Raw genomic sequence first — 24,307 nt, 5'->3', positions numbered from 1 at the left:
TGTTATCTGCCTCCTATCCATCGCTTACTCCGATTCTCCACATAGGAGCGCTCGAGCCTCTGTTTGTTTCAAAACGAGGCTTGACACGCTCCGCTCCTATCTGCGCATGTGCAATGCACGCTGACTGCCGATGTGCTGCTTCAAATAGGTCGCGCTTCCCCACGCTTACCATGCGCAGCTCTCCTTACAGCGCAATTGCATCTTACCTCTAGCACACGTCCTTCCACCTTTCCTCCAGCAGCACCAATTTTGTTCCTTATTGTGGCCCTTTAAGTTCGATCTTTTTGCCATGTAATAAGTGTATATGATTCTACTAATCTTACCACTAGAGGGACCCATGGAACTAAATATACGTTCAGGGGGACGTATTAAATTGCTGACATATCGATCTACCTCCACTAGTTGCCATCATAGAAGCATACTCACAAGCTCCATTAACTTTATATAGTGTACATATTGTATATATTATTATTATATTTAAGTACATGAGATTGGTATGTAATGTTGCATTATGTAAGACATTGGCTGTTATTTTCTTTAACGTGTGGATCCCCATGTGCAGGGATCTCCATTTTGGACTCCTCTTGACTTTAACCGCAGGACCAGTACATTTCGGCAGCAAAGCTGTATAACATTTGTATTACTGTATTATTGCATTATGTTACTAACATGTACCACCACTGCCCTGGTATATTCCTTTTATTTATGTCTACTTTATTTGTTTTTTTCTGCTGTAGTTTGAAAAAAGCCGTATGTGCAGTGGCGACTCTAGGAACAATAATTAGGGGGGGGGGGGGGGGTACATAAGATACCACAGTCAAAAATGGGGGGGCACTAATAATTTTCACCACTTAATCATACTACTGGAAAAAAATAAGTATATATAAATAAGACTACAAAATATGAGCGGTATGCAGGTGGATGCAGGGATAACCCCTACATACAGGGTAAGGCCTCATGCACACGACCGCTGTTTTATTCCGTGTCCGTTGCGCAGTTTTTTGTGATTTTCTGCGGACCCATTGATTTTCAATGGGTCCGTTGAAAACTCGACTAATGCACCGTTTGTCATCCGCGTCCGTGATCTGTGGTTCCAGTCCATCAAAAAAATATAACCTGTCCTATTATTTTCGTGGAAAACGGTTTGCGGACCCATTCAAGTCAATGGGACCTCTAAAAAACGCAGAGGCACACAAGATTGTCATCCGCGTCCGCGTCCGTTTTTTTCCTATCATTTGCATGGCAAACCTGTCTTAGACTTTTTTTTACATTCCTTTATGTCTGGTGGTCCTCCAAAAATCAAGGAAGACACACGGAAACAAAAATGGAAACAGATCACAGAACAACGGAACCCCATTTTGCGGAACGGAACACAACAACGGTCGTGTGCATGAGGCCTAATACAGCGCCAAATGCCTCTTACATCCAGTGACGTCTCTTTGATGTAGATGTTCTCCTTCTTTATCTTCTCCTTTCAGACCTAAAGACTAGACCACCATTTTTCAGCCATTTCTCGTCTCTGCAGTTTGACAAACAAAATCTTAATTTACTACTTTTCCATCATCCTCCCATCTTCTGGACAAATCATCCTACCACCCCCAATACTGTGCCGCTGTGCTCCCCAATACTATACTGCAGAAACAGATAAACCCCCTGATAATAGTAGTACCATGCAGATAGTGTCCTTCAATAATTATTGGCACACAGTGCCCTAAAATAACTGTGCCCAGCAAATAGTGCCCCTGACACTAATAGTGTAAACATAACGTCCCCCAAAAATAATTGTGGTAAGCTGATACTGTGCCAAGGTGCCCCCACAGTAATAGTGCTCTCAAAAGTCCCACCAATAGGAATAATTCTCTGCTAGAGCACACATGGTAGTAATAGTGCTCCTACACTTCCTCTAACATGTCCCCACCGTGCCCCAGAAGTAATAATGCTTCCATAGTGCCCATACTAGTAAGCATGTTCCCCATAGACCCCTAGTAGTAATAAAGCCCATCATAATGCCCCCCAGTAGTAATAATTCTCCTTATAATGTGCTAGTGCAAAAAATACTCCCTTTTAGGCCTCATGCACACGACCGTTGTTGTGTTCCGATTTTTAAGTCTACAGCTCATTTGTAAGGAAGAATACATTGTCCCACTCAATAGAAATTTTTTCACTACAGTAGTTCTTTTTTTTCACTCCATAACATAAGTGGTGGGGCACATGAGTAGGATCTAGACCCCCTATGACAAGCTGTATAAGGGTAGGTTCTGATGCATCCCCTACTTCATACATGGGGTGTAACTCAAGAATCATGTCCCTGAAAAAATGATGCAACAATAGGGTTGTTTCAAATTCTTATCACTGCAAAAGCTTAGCCTTATTAACGTGTTAGTTTTAATAAATATTATTACAAATACTCAAAAATTAAATGAACAAAATACATTCCAAAGCATCATGCAAGAAGCCATATGATTATCCAAGGCAATGAAAGGAAACTGTCCACTACTCACACACACTTACAGGTCAGTGGCCCAGGAGGTAGATCCAGCAGACCCACTGGTGTACACAGACAAAAAGTTTTGATTGAGGCTTAATAGTCAGGATTGATCCCAACAGTATCCAGAAGGCCATTGTGGTTTGGAGGGTAAATTGTTGTTATGTGAACTGATTTTCTGTACACTTACCCTGGTCTTAACCTGCCAGGCTCCACAGACCACGGCTGATACTTGTTCCATCAATGTTAAGTCCTGTAGATCAATAAATGCTCTAGCTCAAAGGCATTTCCTCTTCGGGTTAAACAGAAGATATTGATCATAAAGCAGTTAAAACACCAGGGTACCGGTCTGGGAAACTTGTGCCTTAAATTCTGGCATCCTGCATAGACTGGCATGTGCACATGCCACCCTGGTGTTGCCAGTTTGAATACAGTAGAGCTCCTACAATACTTATTTGCTAGTCAGAAAGCATATACATAACAGGTTTAGATACCAGTTGATAGCACTGTAGTGGATCCTATTCACTGTCCACAGCTGCGGGTCCATCGCTGATGTTGGTGTTCATGTTGCTGGACAGCGCATCTGTGTACTCCATGCTCAGGCACACCGGTATCCCTGAAGCTAGTGAAGGAGCCAAGATAAGTACCTGCTGAGTCATATGCTTGCCATATATGCACCACTTAGGGCGGGTTCACATCAACGTTATGAATTCCGTTATTGCTTTCTCTTCTAACATGGTTAAAACGGAAAATAACGGAATTCGTAAGAAGGAATTAAAAGAGAAAACCTTTCGATGCATTCTGTTATCAACGGGACTTTCTTTTCCGGATCCGTCTGGCTGGTTTCCGTTATTCTTGTCCATAGACTTCTATTATGACGGATCCAAACTTATCCAAACGGAAGGTTTCCGGTTGAAATTCCGCCTTACGAATTCCGTTATTTTCCGTTGTAATCGAAAGCAATAATAGACTTCATAACGTTGATGTGAACCCACCCTTACATGCACCCACGCCCAGCGCTTGTGGTTGCTAGGATAACTTTTCTTTCCATTACTAGGACATACCGCGCTTGCACCCGCCTATGATGGCTGTCTATTGCATACCGTGTTACTGGAATACATGGAAAGGATTAAAATGTTGTCATTTAATACCTGTATAGATCCCTGTAAACCTAAAGTAGCGAGGATACAGATACTATTAGGTGTTTAGTCATCAGTTATGATCTACAATGACTATATAGTCATTGTACTAAGTACTAAGTAGTCTCACTCAACGGATGAAATAAAAGTATGTATAATTCTGCAGTAGCCTCTATATCGGACCTTGCAGTCAACCTCAGCCAATCAAGAGGACAACATAGACACGTCTCATAGGTGATGTATATTTTCTCAAACAGAGAGGCGACATGTATTCTCATTTATTTATTTGATAGTAATAAAGGTTGTAGCTAATGGCAGGAGAAGGGTCGTTTTAGTTAGTGTTGTACGGAGAGCTAGCACGGGACGACAAACACTGTGGGTAATCGGTGCTGTCCATTTCAAAACCAATATTTCTCACAGTTAGGAAGACTTGTTATCCATTGTAATGGACCGTTCAGCACACAACTCCGTTCAGACGATATCCTCCTTTCAATGCACAGGCAGCTACTGCAAGCACCAGTCTGCCGAACTGCAAACTACACGAACACTGGAAACTGCGGAACAGGAAAAGCATACAATCGGCTTACACTCCTGGCAATCAGCATACAATCCAATTCACCCAAGAACGAGATGACACTTCGTTTTGAGGTCAAGCAGAACTCTTTAATGGGTTATTTTTCAGCCTTTTAAGCAGGTCTCCTAGCAAGGGACACTCCCCCTGGGGCCCTTGTAAAAGACTGTGACAGTTTATATTTTAGCCAATCACATGCATTTACAGTATTCAAACCTTCCCAGCAATTGTACACAAAATCCCCTTCCCTCTGTCTGTAACACAATCAACAAAATACAATGAGCATTGTCTGTGACGCAATTAACTAACACACTGAGACGCAATCCACAAAATACAATTACCAAACGTAATGGGCTAACTTAATCACTCACAGACAGAAAACACACATTTTTCCCCCAAACACAGAAAACACCCCAAAACCCCACATATCCCCATAATGTATACATCCATGGATAGCTCTGATCTGGGTGAACAACATATCCAAAAATCACCCAGATCCGAGCAGGGGTTCCCGAATTCCATGGAAGTAACATTTGGCCGGCATGGCTTTCCTGTCCAAAACTGTTCCACAGATTTAAGCTGTGCGGCCGGTCTGTCTTCTCCTTCAAAGTTAGTATGGGCCATAACCCTGGGGCAGGAGGCGGGCAAACAGCCCCCTCCAAAACACTGTGGCGAAGTGGCTTTCGCCACATCCATATTAACCAATCCGATACCAGTTCTCAACAACAACCTAATTTGCCGCTATGACTGTATTTTCTTGATCTGAGGGACTATGACTACTGTGAACCTTAAATTGTAAAGAATCGCATCCTTATATCACAAGGGCAGATGACAACAAATGTCTTGAGGAACTGCATGGCCAGAATGATAGACTTCATATTATCGTAACAGAGCCTAACTAACAAGATGAGTCCAAAATAAGTATGAGGATCCACCGAATCACATTTATAACTTCTTTAGAACTTTCTTCTTTTTTTATAACTTTGTTATACAACTAAACATCTCAGATGGGAAAAGCAAGTGAGATTAATTCCCAAATTATTACTCTTTGTCCTTGGAGATGAGAGTTCACGAGATGTTAAATCAGTACACCTCCACTGCACTGAATATATATATATATATATATATATATATATATGTCTCTACTTAGTGTTCAGTTGCTTCAGGTAATACTCAGAGGTATGATTCATTGTTTATTGAGTTGACAGCTGGAAGATCAGAAGGCAGGATTTGCAGAATAAGGTGATCAGAGTCGTCGTCTCTTGCGTTTGATGGATCAACTTGCAGGAGAACAGGCTGAACTGGATGGACAGATGTCTTTTTTTCAGCCTTATAAACTATGTTACTATGCCATATAGCAAACACTCACCAGAGGATCATAACCAAACATAGCATTAGTGTAAGTACCTAATCGCCATAATCATCTTGATCTGGTCATCAATGCCAAGTAAATCTTATTTTTTATTTTTATTTCAGGACATCAATATTCAGGACAAAAATTATGTTTTTACTGGCACCAATGATTTGTAAGGTTGTTGCTTCTTTAAGAGCCTGACTATTGTTTGAGTTTATACGAATCGAATGCCATTTTCTTCTAAACTTAGAGAATTAACAACCTCTAAAAGAAAGAACCTTCTGATGAATCCTTCATGACAGCTCAGGTAAAAAGAAAATTTTTTGTAAAAAATTTTGTTCCATTGATCTGGTTCCAGTATCAGCTTACCAACCAAGATCTTTGACTGCAGTCCAGGAAAAAGATTGTATTACGCGCTAACAAATATGGTGTCTTCTGCACAGCCCCACTAGATGAGTGTATCATCTACTTCTCCGATTACTCGCTATTCTGCCTCAATGCTTTTGCTTACGAGGTGCTTCTCTCATGACATAAATTTAAGGGGTCAAGTCGTGGCATTATAGAAATCAGGCCACTGTAAAAATGTCCCTCATGTTCAGGAATTGCACCAATAAGGGTAGACTTCTCCCCTAAACTTTCAGACAATTCTTTAAAATGAGATTCCTTCTATCTTTTGAAACTTCACTATCTGTACTCACTGGGAGTGCCCTAGAGAAGAAGCAGGACAAGTGTTGTTTTGATACATGGCCTCCATAGTGTTCCTGTTCTTACACAGGTGGTATCCACTGTATATTTGCAAAATAAATAAATGATGGTACAGGGGTACACTGACTTCACAGGCATTAAATAAGGCCCCATGGTAGACAGAGTCCCTGGTTGTAGGACAGTAGTCACGTACCGACATCATATCATAAGGTGGTAAAACACTTCAACTCTGAACAGGGGACACAGGATCACAGCATTTTTTTAAAACCTGGGAAACACCTTTAAGCCTATTTTTTGACACAAACCTTTTTAAAGATGACATTTCATTTTTATTTAAAATGAACACAAATATTTGTAAGAGTCTCTACTGCAATAATTTCATCCAGTTCCCTCAAATTACATCCGAGTAGGAGGTTCACACTCACTGGGCTCCATCATAAAATATCTCCTAATGTACTCACTCTGTCTCCACCAAATGTCTATCACCGATTTCCTGCTTGTACAGATTATAAGAAACTTTTTCAAAATCAATAAATATACGGTAATTTCTTTCACTTTTCACGTGTCCCCTTTATCTCACCACAGTATATGACAATTATGACATTGACCACAAACCTCTCTCCTTCTTAAATTATAAGAAGAGGACATGAAATCATCATCGCTGGTAATCATTGATTGTGGAGCTTAATCATTTCTATTCTGCTTTAGCTTTATCATTTGGGCTCTGCTTTAGCTTTATCATTTGTATATTGTTTTTTGTATATTTAAAAAAAAAAATTCTGGGTGATGGACAATAAGACATATCCTCAGGCTTTTTATATTTTGGCATTTTCAAATGAATCTGAATCGAAACCATTTATTATCATTGGATTTCTTCTGTTATATCTGACTGGGCTCCTTATGAATGGGGCTATTATTATGGCGGTATATCAGAGTGCAGAATTACACACCCCAATGTACCTATTCCTCTCCAATCTCTCTATTCTTGATATTATTTATGCATCAGGCACGGTCCCGAGTCTGCTCCACATGCTAGTGTCTGGAGATTATAAACTTCCGTTCAAACATTGCTTTGCTCAGATGTATATTTATTGGGGTAGTGGTTGTACAGAAGACTGTCTTTTGTTCATTATGGCTTATGACCGCTACGTGGCTATCTGTAGACCCTTACACTATCACCAAATATTCAGTAGGAAACACTGCATCCAACTTGTAGCTTTCATTTGGCTATTTGGATTCTTGGGTTCTTCCCTAGCTACCATCTCAACGTTGACTCTGTCCTTCTGCTACCCATATGAAATGCAACGATACGTCTGTGACGCCAAAACATTCATGGACCTTGCTTGTGGAAGTACAATAATATTTTATACAGTGATTTACATAGAAATGTTGATTTTTGGATTTTGTCCATTTATTAGCAGTTCAATGTCTTATATAAAAATTATTACTACCATTGTACAGATTCAGTCTCGTGATGGAAGGAAAAAAGCCTTCTCCACCTGCTCATCTCATCTCATCGTCCTCACCATGTTTTATGGGACTGCATTATTTGTGTACTTGATTGCAATTCCTGAGCACTACAAGAGCGTGGAGATAATTTTAACAGTAATGTACACGGCAGTTACACCCACTGCGAACCCTCTGGTCTATAGTCTACAGAATAAAGATGTAAATCGAGCACTAAAGAGGTTAATATGGGCAAATTATAAACATGACAATTCTGGAGCAGGTAAACGTGATAAATAATATATTAAATGAACTGGATGAATAAAATAAGCCCTGGGCAGCCAAACACCCACATAGGCACCACAACTCTATTAAAGGACATGAAGTGGCATTACCCCATCCTGTGGGCAAACAACGACGGCAGCAAGCTACCGCAAGAATAGTTTCATCTTTCTCTCAGTCTCCCTTTTGGTAACCAGGCCACATCCACGGTGTCTTTCTCATCAATATCAGAATGCGTGGCCAGGAAACAACTTTACAAGCCCAGCAATACGGTGGTGCACAAGCCTATTTCCCACCTGGCCAAGTTGCTGGTGGTGCAGTTGCTGCTCTACCATTTAGTAGAGTCTGCTAAAGCTGATGGCATGTGCTCTGCCTCTTACCTGCTTAGCTGCCATTATTTATCCCAAAAAGCCATCCTTTACTTGTACTCTCAGGTGGCAGAGAATGTGGGCTGCTCCTTGCGATTTTCACTATGCAGCAAGGTGCATGCCACAGTGGACACCTGGAGCAGCTGTTATGGGCAAAGTTAGTATATATGTGTCACAATCTACTTGGTCAATGTTTTTTGTGGCAGTGGTGAAGCAGCACCCGAAAAAAGCCAAGTCCTTTTGATCCCCCTCAATTGTGTTGCCTGGCTCCTGCACCAGGCACTTACTTCCACCTCCTCTTCCATTAACACGCTCCCGTAAGTCTAAGTCAAGTTTGCCATGCAAATGATAGGGATAAAAAACATAGGGATAAAAAACGGACGCGGACGCGGGTGACAATCTTGTGTGCCTCTGCGTTTTTTCATGGTCCCATTGACTTGAATGGGTCCGCAAACCGTTTTTCGTGAAAAAAATAGGACAGGTTATATTTTTTGGACGGACTGGAACCACGGATCATGGACGCGGATGACAAACGGTGCATTAGCCGAGTTTCAATGGGTCCGCAGAAAATCACGAAAAACGGAACAACGGACACGGAATAAAACAACGGTTGTGTGCATGAGGCCTTAATGCCCCCTGTTGAGCTAATGTCCCCATAGTGCCCCCATAATGTGCCAGTATAAAATACCACTATATAGTACCCCCAAGTAAATGCCCCCATAGTGCTCCTGTCCCCCCTTCTTCCTAGTGCCCCCCATAATGTACCAGTATAAAAAATGCCCCATATATAGTGCCCCAGTAGATGCCCTCATTGTCCCCCATAATTTGCAAGTATAAAATATCCCTTCTTAGTGCCCCCCATAGATGAGCCCATAGTCCTCCTCTCCCCCCTTCCCCCATATAAAATGTCCCTTTGTGGCCTCAGTAGATGCCCCCATAGTGCCCCCAATAATGTGCCAGTAAAAAGTGCCACCAATAATGTGCCAGTAAGAAGTGCCCCCACTGTGCCTCCCAATAATGTGCCAGTAAGATGTGCCCCCATAGATGCCCCCAATAATGTGCCAGTAACAAGTGCCCACATAGATGCCCCCCAATCATATGCCAGTACCAAGTGTCCCCATAGATGCCCCCCAATCATGTGCCAGTAACAAGCGCCACCATAGATGCCCCCCAATCATGTGCCAGTAACAAGTGCCCCATAGATGCTCCCCAATCATGTGCCAGTAACAAGTGCCCCCATAGATGCCCCCCAATCATGTGCCATTAACAAGTGCCCCCATAGATGCCCCCCAATCAAGTGCCAGTAACTAGTGCCCCCATAGATGCCCCCCAATCATGTGCCAGTAGAAGTACCATATAAAAAAATGGAAGCGCTCATCTCCCTGTGCCCTGCTGCCGCCCCCCCACGTCACCAGTGGCCAGCGGGGCTCAAGAGGCAGATGCCTTGGGCCCCCCAGGAGCAACTGGGCCTGGGGCAGCTGCCCCTTTTGCCTCGCGTTAAAAAAGGCCATGAACAGATCGCCGCTGTACTAGCCAGCGTTTTAAAGGGGAATCAGTGGGGGGCATGCTGGGGTCAAGGAATAACCTGTTCCCCTGTAGCGACGCCTATGCGTATGTGGACGAAACGTCACATCTGATCTGTACAGCCGCGTTCCTTAATTAAACTCAACAAATCTACTACATCATTGCTGGAGTTTTTGCTTTCACTGAATGATAAAGCTATACAGGAAGGAGAAACTTATTGCAAACATGATTTCCAATTTTATGTGACAATGCTGCCACCTAGTGGCACTAACATACATTTTACCATTAAGTTTTTTCAGGATTCATATATTGACAACCTGTCCTCAGAATAGGTCATCAATATCAGGTTTGTTGGGGTCCAACTCACGTAGGTCTTTGGGGAGAAATGTGACCTCTTCCTAGGCCCTTGAAGTCACAGACTTTGGTCACATTGCCCATCGAATGGGGCTGAGCTGCGATACCAAGCACAGCAACTATACAATGTATGGCACTGTGCTTGGTTATCTGTGAGGAGGCTGCAGCACTGACCATAGAGCCATGCCAGGCCCCTTATCACCACAGGCATATAGGGCAAAATCTGCCTCTATGGTGAAAGTTCACTGCCTAGACATCCAAGAGTTGCCTGGCCAGGTCAAGACATAGAGTACAAACACATACAGTATAACGGTATCTATCTACCTGGCCATATTTATGGTCTAGTATATACTAGACAGCGGTGGAATAGTAAGCAGAGACAGCCACAGCGACTCCATAAAAGAGTCAGCCAAAGTGCCAGTCATAGGGGAACAGTTGACCCTGCACATACATGTGCCACTTTTGCCTTTCTCTGGCAAGAAGTTATCTTGAGAGCCCACTGAGCAAGTGGCAACCATTCTCCTCAGCCAGAAAGAACGAAAGGGTTAGGGATATCCACATAGGCTCATGACAGTAATTTGACATGTTGTGTTTGGCCTCCTGACTGGCACTCAATTGAGTGGGCATAATTACACCGACAATGTCAGCCATAATTGAGCATCTAATATACCCTAATTTACATAGACTTGCCCTGGCGACTTATTTACTGAGCTGAGCATGCATGTGTATTCAAGGTTGGGAGGAATAGCTGGACACCTTTACTTGATTTGTGTTCCAAAATGAGTAATATGCAGTGATAAAAAAAAAAAAGATTGCCCCAAAAGTGTCCATAGCCTTTAATTACCTGAGTGGAAGCTCAGTGTCTGAAAGTGATGGGGTAAATTTGAGTGTGGCACTGTGGCGCTTCAGGCTGGATTATCTCCTGAGGGTGGGAATGTGGGTGGTCGGCTACAGGTTGTGGCAGGTTCTGCAGTTAGGGTGCTGTCAGCCTGATTAAAGAAGCACACAAGGATATTTTTTTCTTTGCAGGACATGCCATTATTAAAGAATAAAATAAAGGCTCTTGTATGTGCCTTGTGTATACCTGTTTTATTTGATGTGTAATTTGTGGGTTGTCTACCTTCTTGAGTCCTTTTCCCCTCACATATGTTTTTTCTAATGAATTCTACATTTCCCATCATGCTTGTATTTTCAGAGACAGAGGGGGAGAGTCTCACCACACTGAAATGCTGTGTGTAATAGCAGCCATTGTGTTACAGTCGTTACCTCTGGCTGTGACCTTCCGTCCTTGCTCGTTCAGCGCTCCTCGCTGAAGTTTCATTTCTGTGTTATTTGTGGTTCTTTATGGGTTAACTCCCCTGTGTTCCTATTAGGAGTTAATCCTCTCTGTCTGCTCCATGGGTGTGGCCTCTCTGCTGCACCCATGGAACCTGTATAGGCTGAGGTTTCCTCAGTTCTGGGTCAGCTCTCATGGTGTGTGTTGTCCTGTCCTGCTCCTTGTTTGTACTCTCTCTCCCATGCTGCTGACCCATGGGATCCGTGTCTGTCTGTCTGTGCTCTGTGGGTTTCCCTACTTGTTCATTGATGTCCTCTTTCCTGTCTTTCTGTTATCTGTTCTGCCAGTTATGTTTTAGTTACTTTGTGTTTATTCATATGTCTGTGTTCTGCAAGCCCTTGCTGCACCTTTCTTTGCAGCAGAGTGGCATGCGCAAGGCCACGCAGTATACCACTGGTGGAGCAAGTCCTTCTCTGCTCATTGTCACTCCTGTTTCCTTGCTATGTATTTCTGCCTGTGTTATTAGTGGCCCTGTTTTGTATTTGCCTGTCTGTTATGTTTGCCTATGTGCCGTCGGTACCTTCTGGTACCTGTTGTCCATTCGTTCCTGCTGTCACTGTCTAGTTCACGCTCCAGAGTGGACCCTGGCAACTTCCTGCGGCAAAGCCTAACCCTACCTTCTGGGGCCCTAGTGAATACCAGGAGTTGCTTAGTCACGCCCCTCTGGAGTATTACTAGACAGTGGCGCAGTGGGGGTTTTCTCCCACTGTGCTGATGGTACATAGAGCTCATGTTTTGTCTGTGCTGCCTTCCTTGGTTTTTGTTTGTGCAATAAACTCTTGTGTGTCTGTACCTGATTTCCATTTGTTTATTGCTTGATGACGCGGTGGTCTCTCCTGGGACCTCCTACTCGTGACACATGGCAGATCAGTGACACAGAGCTGCTGTCCCCTTACACTACCGGGTCTCCATGTTTTCCTATGTGATGCAGTCCTGCCATCTCTCTCTCCCCTGTTAGCTCTTATGTGCAGAAACCTACATCCCATAGAAATACACTGGAGAGTCAGCACACACAGATAGTACAGTCGTGGCCAAAAGTTTTGAGAATGACACAAATATTAGTTTTCACAAAGTTTACTGCTAAACTGCTTTTAGATCTTTGTTTCAGTTGTTTCTGTGATGTAGTGAAATATAATTACATGCACTTCATACGTTTCAAAGGCTTTTATCGATAATTACATGACATTTATGCAAAGAGTCAGTATTTGCAGTGTTGGCCCTTCTTTTTCAGGACCTCTGCAATTCGACTGGGCATGCTCTCAATCAACTTCTGGGCCAATTCCTGACTGATAGCAACCCATTCTTTCATAATCAATTCTTGGAGTTTGTCATAATTAGTGGGTTTTTGTTTGTCCACCCGACTCTTGAGGATTGACCACAAGTTCTCAATGGGATTAAGATCTGGGGAGTTTCCAGGCCATGGACCCAAAATGTCAACGTTTTGGTCCCCGAGTCACTTAGTTATCACTTTTGCCTTATGGCACGGTGCTCCATCGTGCTGGAAAATGCATTGTTCTTCACCAAACTGTTGTTGGATTGTTGGAAGAAGTTGCTGTTTGAGGGTGTCTTGGTACCATTCTTTATTCATGGCTGTGTTTTTGGGCAAAATTGTGAGTGAGCCCACTCCCTTGTATGAAAAGCAACCCCACACATGAATGGTCTCAGGATGCTTTACTGTTGGCATGACACAGGACTGATTGTAGCGCTCACCTTTTCTTCTCCGGACAAGCCTTTTTCCAGATACCCCAAACAATCGGAAAGAGGCTTCATCAGAGAATGGACTTTGCCCCAGTCCTCAGCAGTCCATTCACCATACTTTCTGCAGAAGATCAATCTGTCCCTGGTGTTTTTTTTGGAGAGAAGTGGCTTCTTTGCTGCCCTTCTTGACACCAGGCCATCTTCCAAAAGTCTTCGCCTCACTGTGCGTGCAGATGCGCTCACACCTGCCTGCTGCCATTCCTGAGCAAGCTCTGCACTGGTGGCACTCCGATCCCGCAGCTGAATCCTCTTTAGGAGACGATCCTGGCGCTTGCTGGACTTTGTTGGATGCCCTGAAGCCTTCTTAACAAGAATTGAACCTCTTTCCTTGAAGTTCTTGATGATCCTATAAATTGTTGATTGAGGTGCAATCTTAGTAGCCACAATATCCTTGCCTGTGAAGCCATTTTTATGCAAAGCAATGATGGCTGCACGCGTTTCTTTACAGGTCACCATGGTTAACAATGGAAGAACAATGATTTAAAGCATCACCCTCCTTTTAACATGTCAAGTCTGCCATTTTAACCCAATCAGCCTGACATAATGATCTCCAGCCTTGTGCTCGTCAACATTCTCACCTGAGTTAACAAGACGATTACTGAAATGATCTCAGCAGGTCCTTTAATGACAGCAATGAAATGCAGTGGAAAGTTTTTTTGGGGATTAAGTTAATTTTCATGGCAAAGAAGGACAATGCAATTCATCTGATCACTCTTCATAATATTCTGGAGTATATGCAAATTGCTATTATAAAAACTTAAGCAGCAACTTTTCCAATTTCCAATATTTATCTAATTCTCAAAACTTTTGGCCACGACTGTACAGGCCAGGGGAGGATTGGCCATAGACCTTACAGAGAAATTTCCCGGTGGGCCTTTCTCACAGCCGACCAGTGGAAGTTTTTGGGGATGTATTTTGTGCTGCTGGCAGTATTTTGTAATGGTATGTAGTATTTGGCTCTGTTGGGGTGGTATAATGTGCCACAATATGATATTGCTGGCCCTGCCTTCCATCAATTTGGACCCAACTAAAAAATGGGGCCACCTTAAGTATTTTTTACCAGGGCCACTTTAAGTTCCCAGTCCGCCCCTGGTACAGTCAGTATGATTCGGGGTAGGGGGGCTATATAACTTCAGCTTATCACTGTATACACTTAACTACTATATACAGTCATGGCTGAGAGTTTTGGTGTCCCTGAAATTTTTCCAGAAAATGAAGTATTTCTCCCTGAAAATTATTGTAATTACACTTTTTGTTATACACATGTTTATTTCCTTTGTGTGTATTGGAACAACACAAAAAAAAAGAGAGAAAAAAAAAGCCCAAAATGATATAATTTCATGCAAAACTCAAACAATAGACTGGACAAATTTACTGCTACCCTCAACTTAATATTTCTGATGCACACCCTTTGGAAGAAATAACTGAAATCAGTCACTTCCTATAACCATCAACAAGCTTCTTACACCTCTCAACTGGTATTTTGGACCACTCTTCTTTTGCAAACTGCTCCAGGTCTCTCATATTTGAAGGGCGCCTTCTCCCAACAGCAATTTTAAGATCTCTCCACAGGTGTTCAGTGGGATTTAGATCCGGACTCATTGCTGGCCACTTCAGAACTCTCCAGCACTTTGTTCCCATCCATTACTGAGTGCTTCTTGAAGTGTGTTGGGGGTCATTGTCCTGCTGGAAGGACCTAGGATGCAAAACCAGCTTTCTGACACTGGGCCCTACATTGCGACCCAAAATCCTTTAGTAATCTTCAGATTTCATGATGCCTTGCACACAGTGAAGGCACCCAGTGCCAAAGGCAGCAAAACAACCTCAAAACATCTTTGAACCTACACCATATTTGACTGTAGGTACTGTGTTCCTTTCTTAGTAGGCCTCATTCCGTTTTCAGTATACAGTAGAATGATGTGCTTTACCAAAAAGCTCTATTTTGGTCTCATTTGTCCACAAGACGTTTTCCCGGATTTTGGCTTACTCACGTACATTTTGGCAAACTGCCGTCTAGCTTTTTTATGTCTCTGTGTCAGCAGTGGGGTCCTCTTGGGTCTCCTGCCTTAGCGTTTAATTTCATTTAAATGTGTACGGATAGTTTGTGCTGACACTGATGCCCCCTGAGCCTGCAGGACAGCTTGAATTTCTCTGGAACTTGACTGGGGCTGCTTATCCACCATCCGGACTATCCTGTGTTGCAACCTTTCAGCTATTTTTTTCTTCCGTCCACGTCCAGGGAGATTAGCTACAGTGCCATGGGTTGTAAACTTCTTGATTATGTTGCGCACCGTGGACAAACGACCATCAAGATCTCTGGAGATGGACTTGTAACCTTGAGATTGTAGATATTTTTCGCCAATTTTGGTTTTTACTAGTAAGACCCTTTATATGGTCACTATCTTTTCAACTAACTTGTGATAATTTAATAGCCAGTCTAACCACTGTCAAAAATCCACAATTCCATATTTACCAAATTTACTAGATAGGTCATCAGTATCTGATCGTGGGGGCCCGACACCTGGGACTCCCGCCGATCAGCTGTTTGAGAAGTCACTGGTGCACGCAGTAATGCTGCGACCTTCTTGCAGCTTTGCCTAGCCCAGTGATAGGCAAACTGCGGCTCTCCAGCTGTTGCAAAACTACAACTCCCACCATGCCCTGCTGTAGGCTGAAAGCTGTAGGCAGTCTTTGCATGCTGGGAGTTGTAGTTCTGCAACAGCTGGAGAGCCGCAGTTTGCCTATCACTGGCCTAGCCCATATGATGTCACATTCATTGGCCACATGGCCTAGGCGCAGCCAAGATACCAAGCACAGCCGCTATACGGAGCAGAGAGAAGGATGCAGTACTATGGCAAGCGCTGGTGCCTTCACTAACAGCTGATCAGCGAAGCCCCAGGTGTTGGATCCCCACTGATCTGATACTGATAACCTATCCAGATGATAAGTCATCAGATAAAAAATCCCGGAAGACCCCTTTAAATCGTTTATTTATACCATAACAATTATTGGGTGGTTACAATACAAGCCGATCATTTTCATAATATAAATGAATGAATATATTCATTCGGATAAAACTATGGAAAATAAGGCCTAAAATAAAGTTACATCTTTGCTTTAATGTGCACACCTAAAACATGGCCAAAACAGGATTCTTTTCTTCTTCACAGTCTCAAGACATAATAGACATAATAACCTTATATTCCTATGAGGTACGCTAATTAAAAATTGGTCTCTTGCCAAGATATAGCCAAGGTCATGTTATTCGATCAACAGAGACAAATACCTGTATAATTGGAATTTGGCCTCAAGAACGTGTTTTTGACATTTCCTATAATTGAGAGGAAGTTGAACAGTGAAGTTTCGTCTTTATATTCTAAGAAACAAAACTTTACAGCTACATACTAAAATGGAGAACACACTAATATGGCAGGTACCTCCACAATATTTTCTACATTGTAATTCATGTGGCTGTTATTTTCATGACACAAGTATTTCAGGGTCTGATATTGTCTCAGCATGCAGTTAAGGGTATAGGGTATACAAAAAAGGCATCCATTCACCATAGAGTTCCATTGAAAAGAAAAACGTATACGTTTTTTTTTACCGGACTGTGCAGGATACAAGAATGTTGTGTGCTGTGTTTTTGTATCATTTTTTTGGGGGATGTATACATCAGACAGAGGGATAAAACGCGATGTGAACCCACCCTATGAGAACTTAAACTGCTGCCTGTATCTATGAGAAACCAGCAGAAGGTTGAAAGCAAACATTTATCTAAATATTAAGTAGCTGTCTAGTAGTTTTCCAGGTGATGCATTGCCGATATGAGTTGAAAATTAGATGATTTGGTTTTCTAATACACAAAGTACAATAAAGATCTCCATTTAAAGGAGATTTTGATATTGATGGCCTATCCTATCTGGGTCCAACTTCCCGCATCCCAACTGATCAGCTGTTTAAGGATACCACCCTTCCGGTGAACGCTGTGGCTTCTTCCTTGGCCAGTGATGTCACGTTCATCAGTCGCATTGCCCAGGCACAGCTCAGTACCATTCAAGTAAATGGGACTGAGCTGCGATACCAGTGGCAGAAGCTGTGCTTGGTAAGCTGTGAGGACGGCGTGGCATCCTCAAACAGCTGATCGGTGGAGGTGCCTGGCATCAAACCCCCACAAATCTGATACTGATGACCTATCCTGAGGATAGGTAATCAACATTAGGCACCAAGAAAAGCTCTTTAATAGACCAGGGCTGAGGTGGAGTATCATCTCTTATAGAATAGCATCTCAATGGCTTTCCTTATATCCTGGTTTCTCAGACTGTAGATGAGTGGATTGAACAATGGAGTTATGACTGTATACAGAAGATATAGTGCTTTGTTTACTCTGAGTAAGTGTCCTCTTCTAGGAACAACATAAATTATGGTTAATGTTCCATAGTATGTACCTACCGATGTCAGGTGTGAACTACAGGTGGAAAAAGTTTTCTGCTTCCCTGAGGTGGAGGAAATTTTGAGGACTGCTATAAAAATGTTTACATAGGTTACCACAATGAACATAAATGGAATTACAATTATAGGGATAGACAATACAAAGACAATAACTTCAAAAGAAAATGTATCTGAACACGACAGTTTTAGAAGAGGTGTAAGGTCACATATGAAGTGGTCAATAACTTTAGGTCCACAGAAATCTCTGTGAAACAACATAATAGAAGTACAAAGTGTAATTAAAAATCCTGACAACCAAGAGCCACCTACAAGCCTAAGGCAAACATCAAGGTTAATGATGGAAGTATAGTGAAGTGGGTTACAGATGGCCAGATATCGGTCGCAGGACATCAGTGTAAGGATGTAACATTCTGCAACTGTGGATGCTCCGTACAAATAGAACTGTGATATACAGTGTTTCATGGAAATTTTTCCAACATCATACAGTATGTTATGGAGCATGGTAGGAGCAATATTTGTGGTAAATACAATATCACAAAAAGAAAGATGAAGGAGGAAGTAGTACATAGGAGTATGGAGTTGATGGCTTCTGGACACTAAAATAATGATCAGGAAATTTCCAAGCAATGTAGCCATATAAACCATAAAGAAGACTGTGAAGACCAAATGTCTAAGACTGTTAAGTCTTCCAAATCCAACTAGAAAAAAATCCTCTGTTTGGTTCTTCATGATCAACCTTACATGACCAGAAATGTAGAATGCAAGAGAAGATTCATAGAAACCCTATGTGTACATAAGGTTATAAAAGGTATACTATTTTAGAATTTTTCCAAAAAATGTGTTGGCTGATTTTCAAACATGATGAGTAAACGAGTACAAGAAATTATAGGTTTGACTAATCTTCTCTTGGAAAAAATATCCTCTAGAAGCACATTGAAAAATATACAGTTATGGTGTCTTGCAAAGAAAGACCAAATAGCCCCATGTAGAAAGTCTGTGCAGTGAAGAGTTGACAGGAGGAACAGTTTGTGTATTTTAACAACTCAATCAAATACTCCAAAAACAATGGTTTAGATTTGCTAATACTAAGTACAAATGTATATCCCCTTAGCATCTCCCTGCAATGTCATTAAAAAACAAGATACAGTATGATGATATAAAATAATATTTTATTAGGTTAATTATTAGACACAAATATCTCTAATCCATACAAACATTAAAACATAATGAGGATAGAGACTGGTATCATACTCTATCTTTTGTTTGTTTTTGTTTATTTATTATATTTATTTTTATATTTTCATATATAAAAAAAACATCAAACAATATCCCATCTGATTCACTCAGATTAGGAGTTTATACAATCAAATATAGTATACATGTAAAACAAATTCCCCTTTTCTCCTCCCTCTCCCCAAACCCCACTACCCTCGAAACAAGGAAGGCATGGCAAAATAAATCATATTTTACTATATTTACAAAAGATAAATATAATCCAATAATGATCTTGATAAATACATATTTATTTTTATATATTATACACAATATTGCTCTATATATATTACATTTAAATATACTACTATTCACTAATAGACCATCTGTGTGTCTATATACAGTACAGACCAAAAGTTTGGACACACCTTCTCATTCAAAGAGTTTTCTTTATTTTCATGACTATGAAAATTGTAGATTCACACTGAAGGCATCAAAACTATGAATTAACACATGTGTGCAAAGAGTGTGCAAAGCAGTAATCAAAGCAAAAAGGGGCTACTTTGAAGAACCTAGAATATGACATATTTTCAGTTGTTTCACACTTGTTTGTTATGTATATAATTCCACATGTGTTAATTCATAGTTTTGATGCCTTCATAGTCATGAAAATAAAGAAAACTCTTTGAATGAGAAGGTGTGTCCAAACTTTTGGTCTGTACTATATATATATATATATATATATATATATATACAGTGGGGGAAATAATTATTTGACCCCTCACTGATTTTGTAAGTTTGTCCAATGACAAAGAAATGAAAAGTCTCAGAACAGTATCATTTCAATGGTAGGTTTATTGTAACAGTGGCAGATAGCACATCAAAAGGAAAATCGAAAAAATAACTTTAAATAAAAGATAGCAACTGATTTGCATTTCATTGAGTGAAATAAGTATTTGAACCCCTACCAACCATTAAGAGTTCTGGCTCCCACAGAGTGGTTAGACACTTCTACTCAATTAGTCACCCTCATTAAGGACACCTATCTTAACTAGTCACCTGTATAAAAGACACCTGTCCACAGAATCAATCAATCAAGCAGACTCCAAACTCTCCAACATGGGAAAGACCAAAGAGCTGTCCAAGGATGTCAGAGACAAAATTGTAGACCTGCACAAGGCTGGAATGGGCTACAAAACCATTAGCAAGAAGCTGGGAGAGAAGGTGACAACTGTTGGTGCGATTGTTCGAAAATGGAAGGAGCACAAAATGACCATCAATCGACCTCGCTCTGGGGCTCCACGCAAGATCTCACCTCGTGGGGTGTCAATGGTTCTGAGAAAGGTGAAAAAGCATCCTAGAACTACACGGGAGGAGTTAGTTAATGACCTCAAATTAGCAGGGACCACAGTCACCAAGAAAACCATTGGAAACACATTACACCGCAATGGATTAAAATCCTGCAGGGCTCGCAAGGTCCCCCTGCTCAGGAAGGCACATGTGCAGGCCCGTCTGAAGTTTGCCAATGAACACCTGAATGATTCAGAGAGTGACTGGGAGAAGGTGCTGTGGTCTGATGAGACCAAAATAGAGCTCTTTGGCATTAACTCAACTCGCTGTGTTTGGAGGAAGAAAAATGCTGCCTATGACCCCCAAAACACCGTCCCCACCGTCAAGCATGGGGGTGGAAACATTTTGCTTTGGGGGTGTTTTTCTGCTAAGGGCACAGGACAACTTATTCGCATAAACGGGAAAATGGACGGAGCCATGTATCGTGAAATCCTGAGCGACAACCTCCTTCCCTCTGCCAGGAAACTGAAAATGGGTCGTGGATGGGTGTTCCAGCACGACAATGACCCAAAACATACAGCAAAGGCAACAAAGGAGTGGCTCAAGAAGAAGCACATTAAGGTCATGGAGTGGCCTAGTCAGTCTCCGGACCTTAATCCAATCGAAAACCTATGGAGGGAGCTCAAGCTCAGAGTTGCACAGAGACAGCCTCGAAACCTTAGGGATTTAGAGATGATCTGCAAAGAGGAGTGGACCAACATTCCTCCTAAAATGTGCGCAAACTTGGTCATCAATTACAAGAAACGTTTGACCTCTGTGCTTGCAAACAAGGGTTTTTCCACCAAGTATTAAGTCTTTTTTTGTTAGAGGGTTCAAATACTTATTTCACTCAATGAAATGCAAATCAGTTGCTATCTTTTATTTAAAGTTATTTTTTCGATTTTCCTTTTGATGTGCTATCTGCCACTGTTACAATAAACCTACCATTGAAATGATACTGTTCTGAGACTTTGCATTTCTTTGTCATTGGACAAACTTACAAAATCAGTGAGGGGTCAAATAATTATTTCCCCCACTGTATAATCAAACACAATGCAACAGCACTTTGCACAAATACAGTGTATATGAATAAATGAGAGGTTCTTAGCAAATATATTAATCAGATTTTTTTGTGCCCATCCACCACGGACAGGCGACCTCTTTTGGACAGGAAGCTACACTAAATGCTGCATCTTTTGGTGCCAATCAGCCTCCAATGAATTTATTGAAGGCAAGTTCCAGTCTGAGACCACTCTGTATTTTACCTCTCCTGGTGCCAAATGGCCTCCAATGAAATACAGGGAGAGCAGGCTTTAGCTTTATGCTACACTAATTAAAATCAAACTGTGAAAAAGATGCCACACCTCTAAATGCATACTTCAAAAGCAAAAGACAAACAGCACTCTGCAAGCACACAATATATGATATATTGCTATACTCACTATATAAATAAATGAGAGGTTCTTATCAAATATATTTTGATCAAAATGATTTGTGCCCATCCACCAGGAACCTATGGTAAATGCTACCTTTTTTGGTGCCAACCCACCTTAATATGAATTTAAGGAAGGCAAGTTCTACATATACTGTGTGCACAATCATTAGAAAATTGAGTCTTTTGACCATATCATTTTTATGCATATTTTCCAACTCCAAGATGTATAAACATGAATGTTTGTTGGATTCAGGTGATGTGCATTTGTGTGATGAGGAAGGGTGTGGGCAATGGAGATCAAGACCCTATATCAATTTGTGGATAATTATTAGGCAACTTGTTTTCCTCAGGCAAAATGGGTAAAAAATAAAACAACTGATTTAACTGACGCTGAAAAGTCAAGAATTGTTATAGGTTTATCAGAGGGATGCAACACTCTGGAAATTGGTAAGATATTGGGGCGTGATCACAGAATCATCAAACATTTTGTTGCAAATAGTCAACAGGGCCGCAAGAAACGTGTTGAGAAAAAAAGACGCAAATTAACTGGCAAAGATTTTAGAAGAATCAAACGTGAAGCAAACGTGCTGTCATATTCCAGAACTGCAACCTCCCTGGGCTGCCCAGAAGTACAAGGTGTTCAGTGCTCAGAGACATGGCCAAGGTAAGGAAGCCTAAAACCCAACCACCACTGAACAAGACATATAAGTTTTAGGCTGCCAGCACACGACCGTATGTGTTTTGCAGTCTGCAAATTGTGGATCCGCAAAAAAAAGGATGACGTTACATATGGCTGTTTCTTTTGCGGATCCGTTTTTTTGCAGATCCATTGTAATAATGCCTATCCTTGTCCGCAAACTAGAAGAAAATAGGACATGCACTATTTTTTTGCGGGGCAATGGAACGGACATACTGATGCGGACCGCACACAGTGTGCTGTCCGCGTTTTTTGCGGACCCATTGAAATGAATGGGTCTGCATCCTATCCGCAAAAAAAAGGAATGGACATGGAAACAAAATACGTTTCTGTGCATGTAGCCTTAAGAAAACACTTTCTTCAAGCAGTGGTACAGGAAAAAGTCTGCATCTTTTAAAGAACAGTACACCTCTCTGAACAGTGTCTGGGAGGCTATGGTTGCTGCTTCACAAAAAGGTGATCGTCAACGGATTAAGAAACTGGCAGACTCCATGGATGGAAGGCTTTTGACTGTTAATGAAAAGAAGGGGGGCTATATTGGTCACAGATTTTTTTAGGAAATGTCAGAAATGTTTATTTGTAAATTTTATGTTGTTTGTTTATTATTTTCACCAGTGGCATACACACAATCCATGGGGCCCCGGTGCGAAACTGATCCATGGGGCCCCCTCCCCGTCGACGCCCCCCCAACCCGCTGCCACCCCCCGCCGCGCGCGTGTGTATGTATGTGTGTGTGTACATATATATATATATTCACTCACCTAAAGAATTATTAGGAACACCTGTTCTATTTCTCATTGATGCAATTATCTAGTCAACCAATCACATGGCAGTTGCTTCAATGCATTTAGGGTTGTGGTCCTTGTCAAGACAATCTCCTGAACTCCAAACTGAATGTCAGAATGGGAAAGAAAGGTGATTTAAGCAATTTTGAGAGTGGCATGGTTGTTGGTGCCAGACGGGCCAGTCTGAGTATTTCACAATCTGCTCAGTTACTGGGATTTTCACGCACAACCATTTCTAGGGTTTACAAAGAATGGTGTGAAAAGGGAAAAACATCCAGTATGCGGCAGTCCTGTGGGCAAAAATGCCTTGTGGATGCTAGAGGTCAGAGGAGAATGTCCGACTGATACAAGCTGATAGAAGAACAACGTTGACTGAAATAACCACTCGTTACAACCGAGGTATGCAGCAAAGCATTTGTGAAGCCACAACACGCACAACATTGAGGCGGATGGGCTACAACAGCAGAAGACCCCACCGGGTACCACTCATCTCCACTACAAATAGGAAAAAGAGGCTACAATTTGCACGAGCTCACCAAAATTGGACTGTTGAAGACTGGAAAAATGTTGCCTGGTCTGATGAGTCTCGATTTCTGTTGAGACATTCAAATGGTAGAGTCCGAATTTGGCGTAAACAGAATGAGAATATGTATCCATCCTCTGATGGCTACTTCCAGCAGGATAATGCACCATGTCACAAAGCTCGAATCATTTCAAATTGGTTTCTTGAACATGACAATGAGTTCACTGTACTAAAATGGCCCCCACAGTCACCAGATCTCAACCCAATAGAGCATCTTTGGGATGTGGTGGAACGGGAGCTTCGTGCCCTGGATGTGCATCCCTCAAATCTCCATCAACTGCAAGATGCTATCCTATCAATATGGGCCAACATTTCTAAAGAGTGCTATCAGCACCTTGTTGAATCAATGCCACGTAGAATTAAGGCAGTTCTGAAGGCAAAAGGGGGTCCAACACCGTATTAGTATGGTGTTCCTAATAATTCTTTAGGTTAGTGTATATTATATACTGTATATTACTATATACAAGAGGATGATATTCGGTATAACATCTT

General features: G+C 41.7%; 1 protein-coding gene across 1 annotated transcript; it reads right to left on the bottom strand.

The window, feature by feature from the left end:
- Positions 1-17,588: 17,588 nt before the first annotated feature.
- On the bottom strand, positions 17,589-18,500 carry LOC121005714 (olfactory receptor 5P3-like). The gene has a single exon (XM_040438483.1). The coding sequence runs from the start codon at positions 18,417-18,419 to the stop codon at positions 17,589-17,591; it is 831 nt and encodes a 276-aa protein (XP_040294417.1). The 5' UTR covers positions 18,420-18,500.
- Between the last annotated feature and the right edge of the window lie 5,807 nt (positions 18,501-24,307).

This window comes from Bufo bufo, chromosome 6, assembly GCF_905171765.1.
Source record: "Bufo bufo chromosome 6, aBufBuf1.1, whole genome shotgun sequence".
NCBI lineage: Eukaryota > Metazoa > Chordata > Amphibia > Anura > Bufonidae > Bufo > Bufo bufo.
Note: the sequence above shows the minus strand (reverse complement) of the source record. Positions and strands in the feature narration are given on the sequence as shown.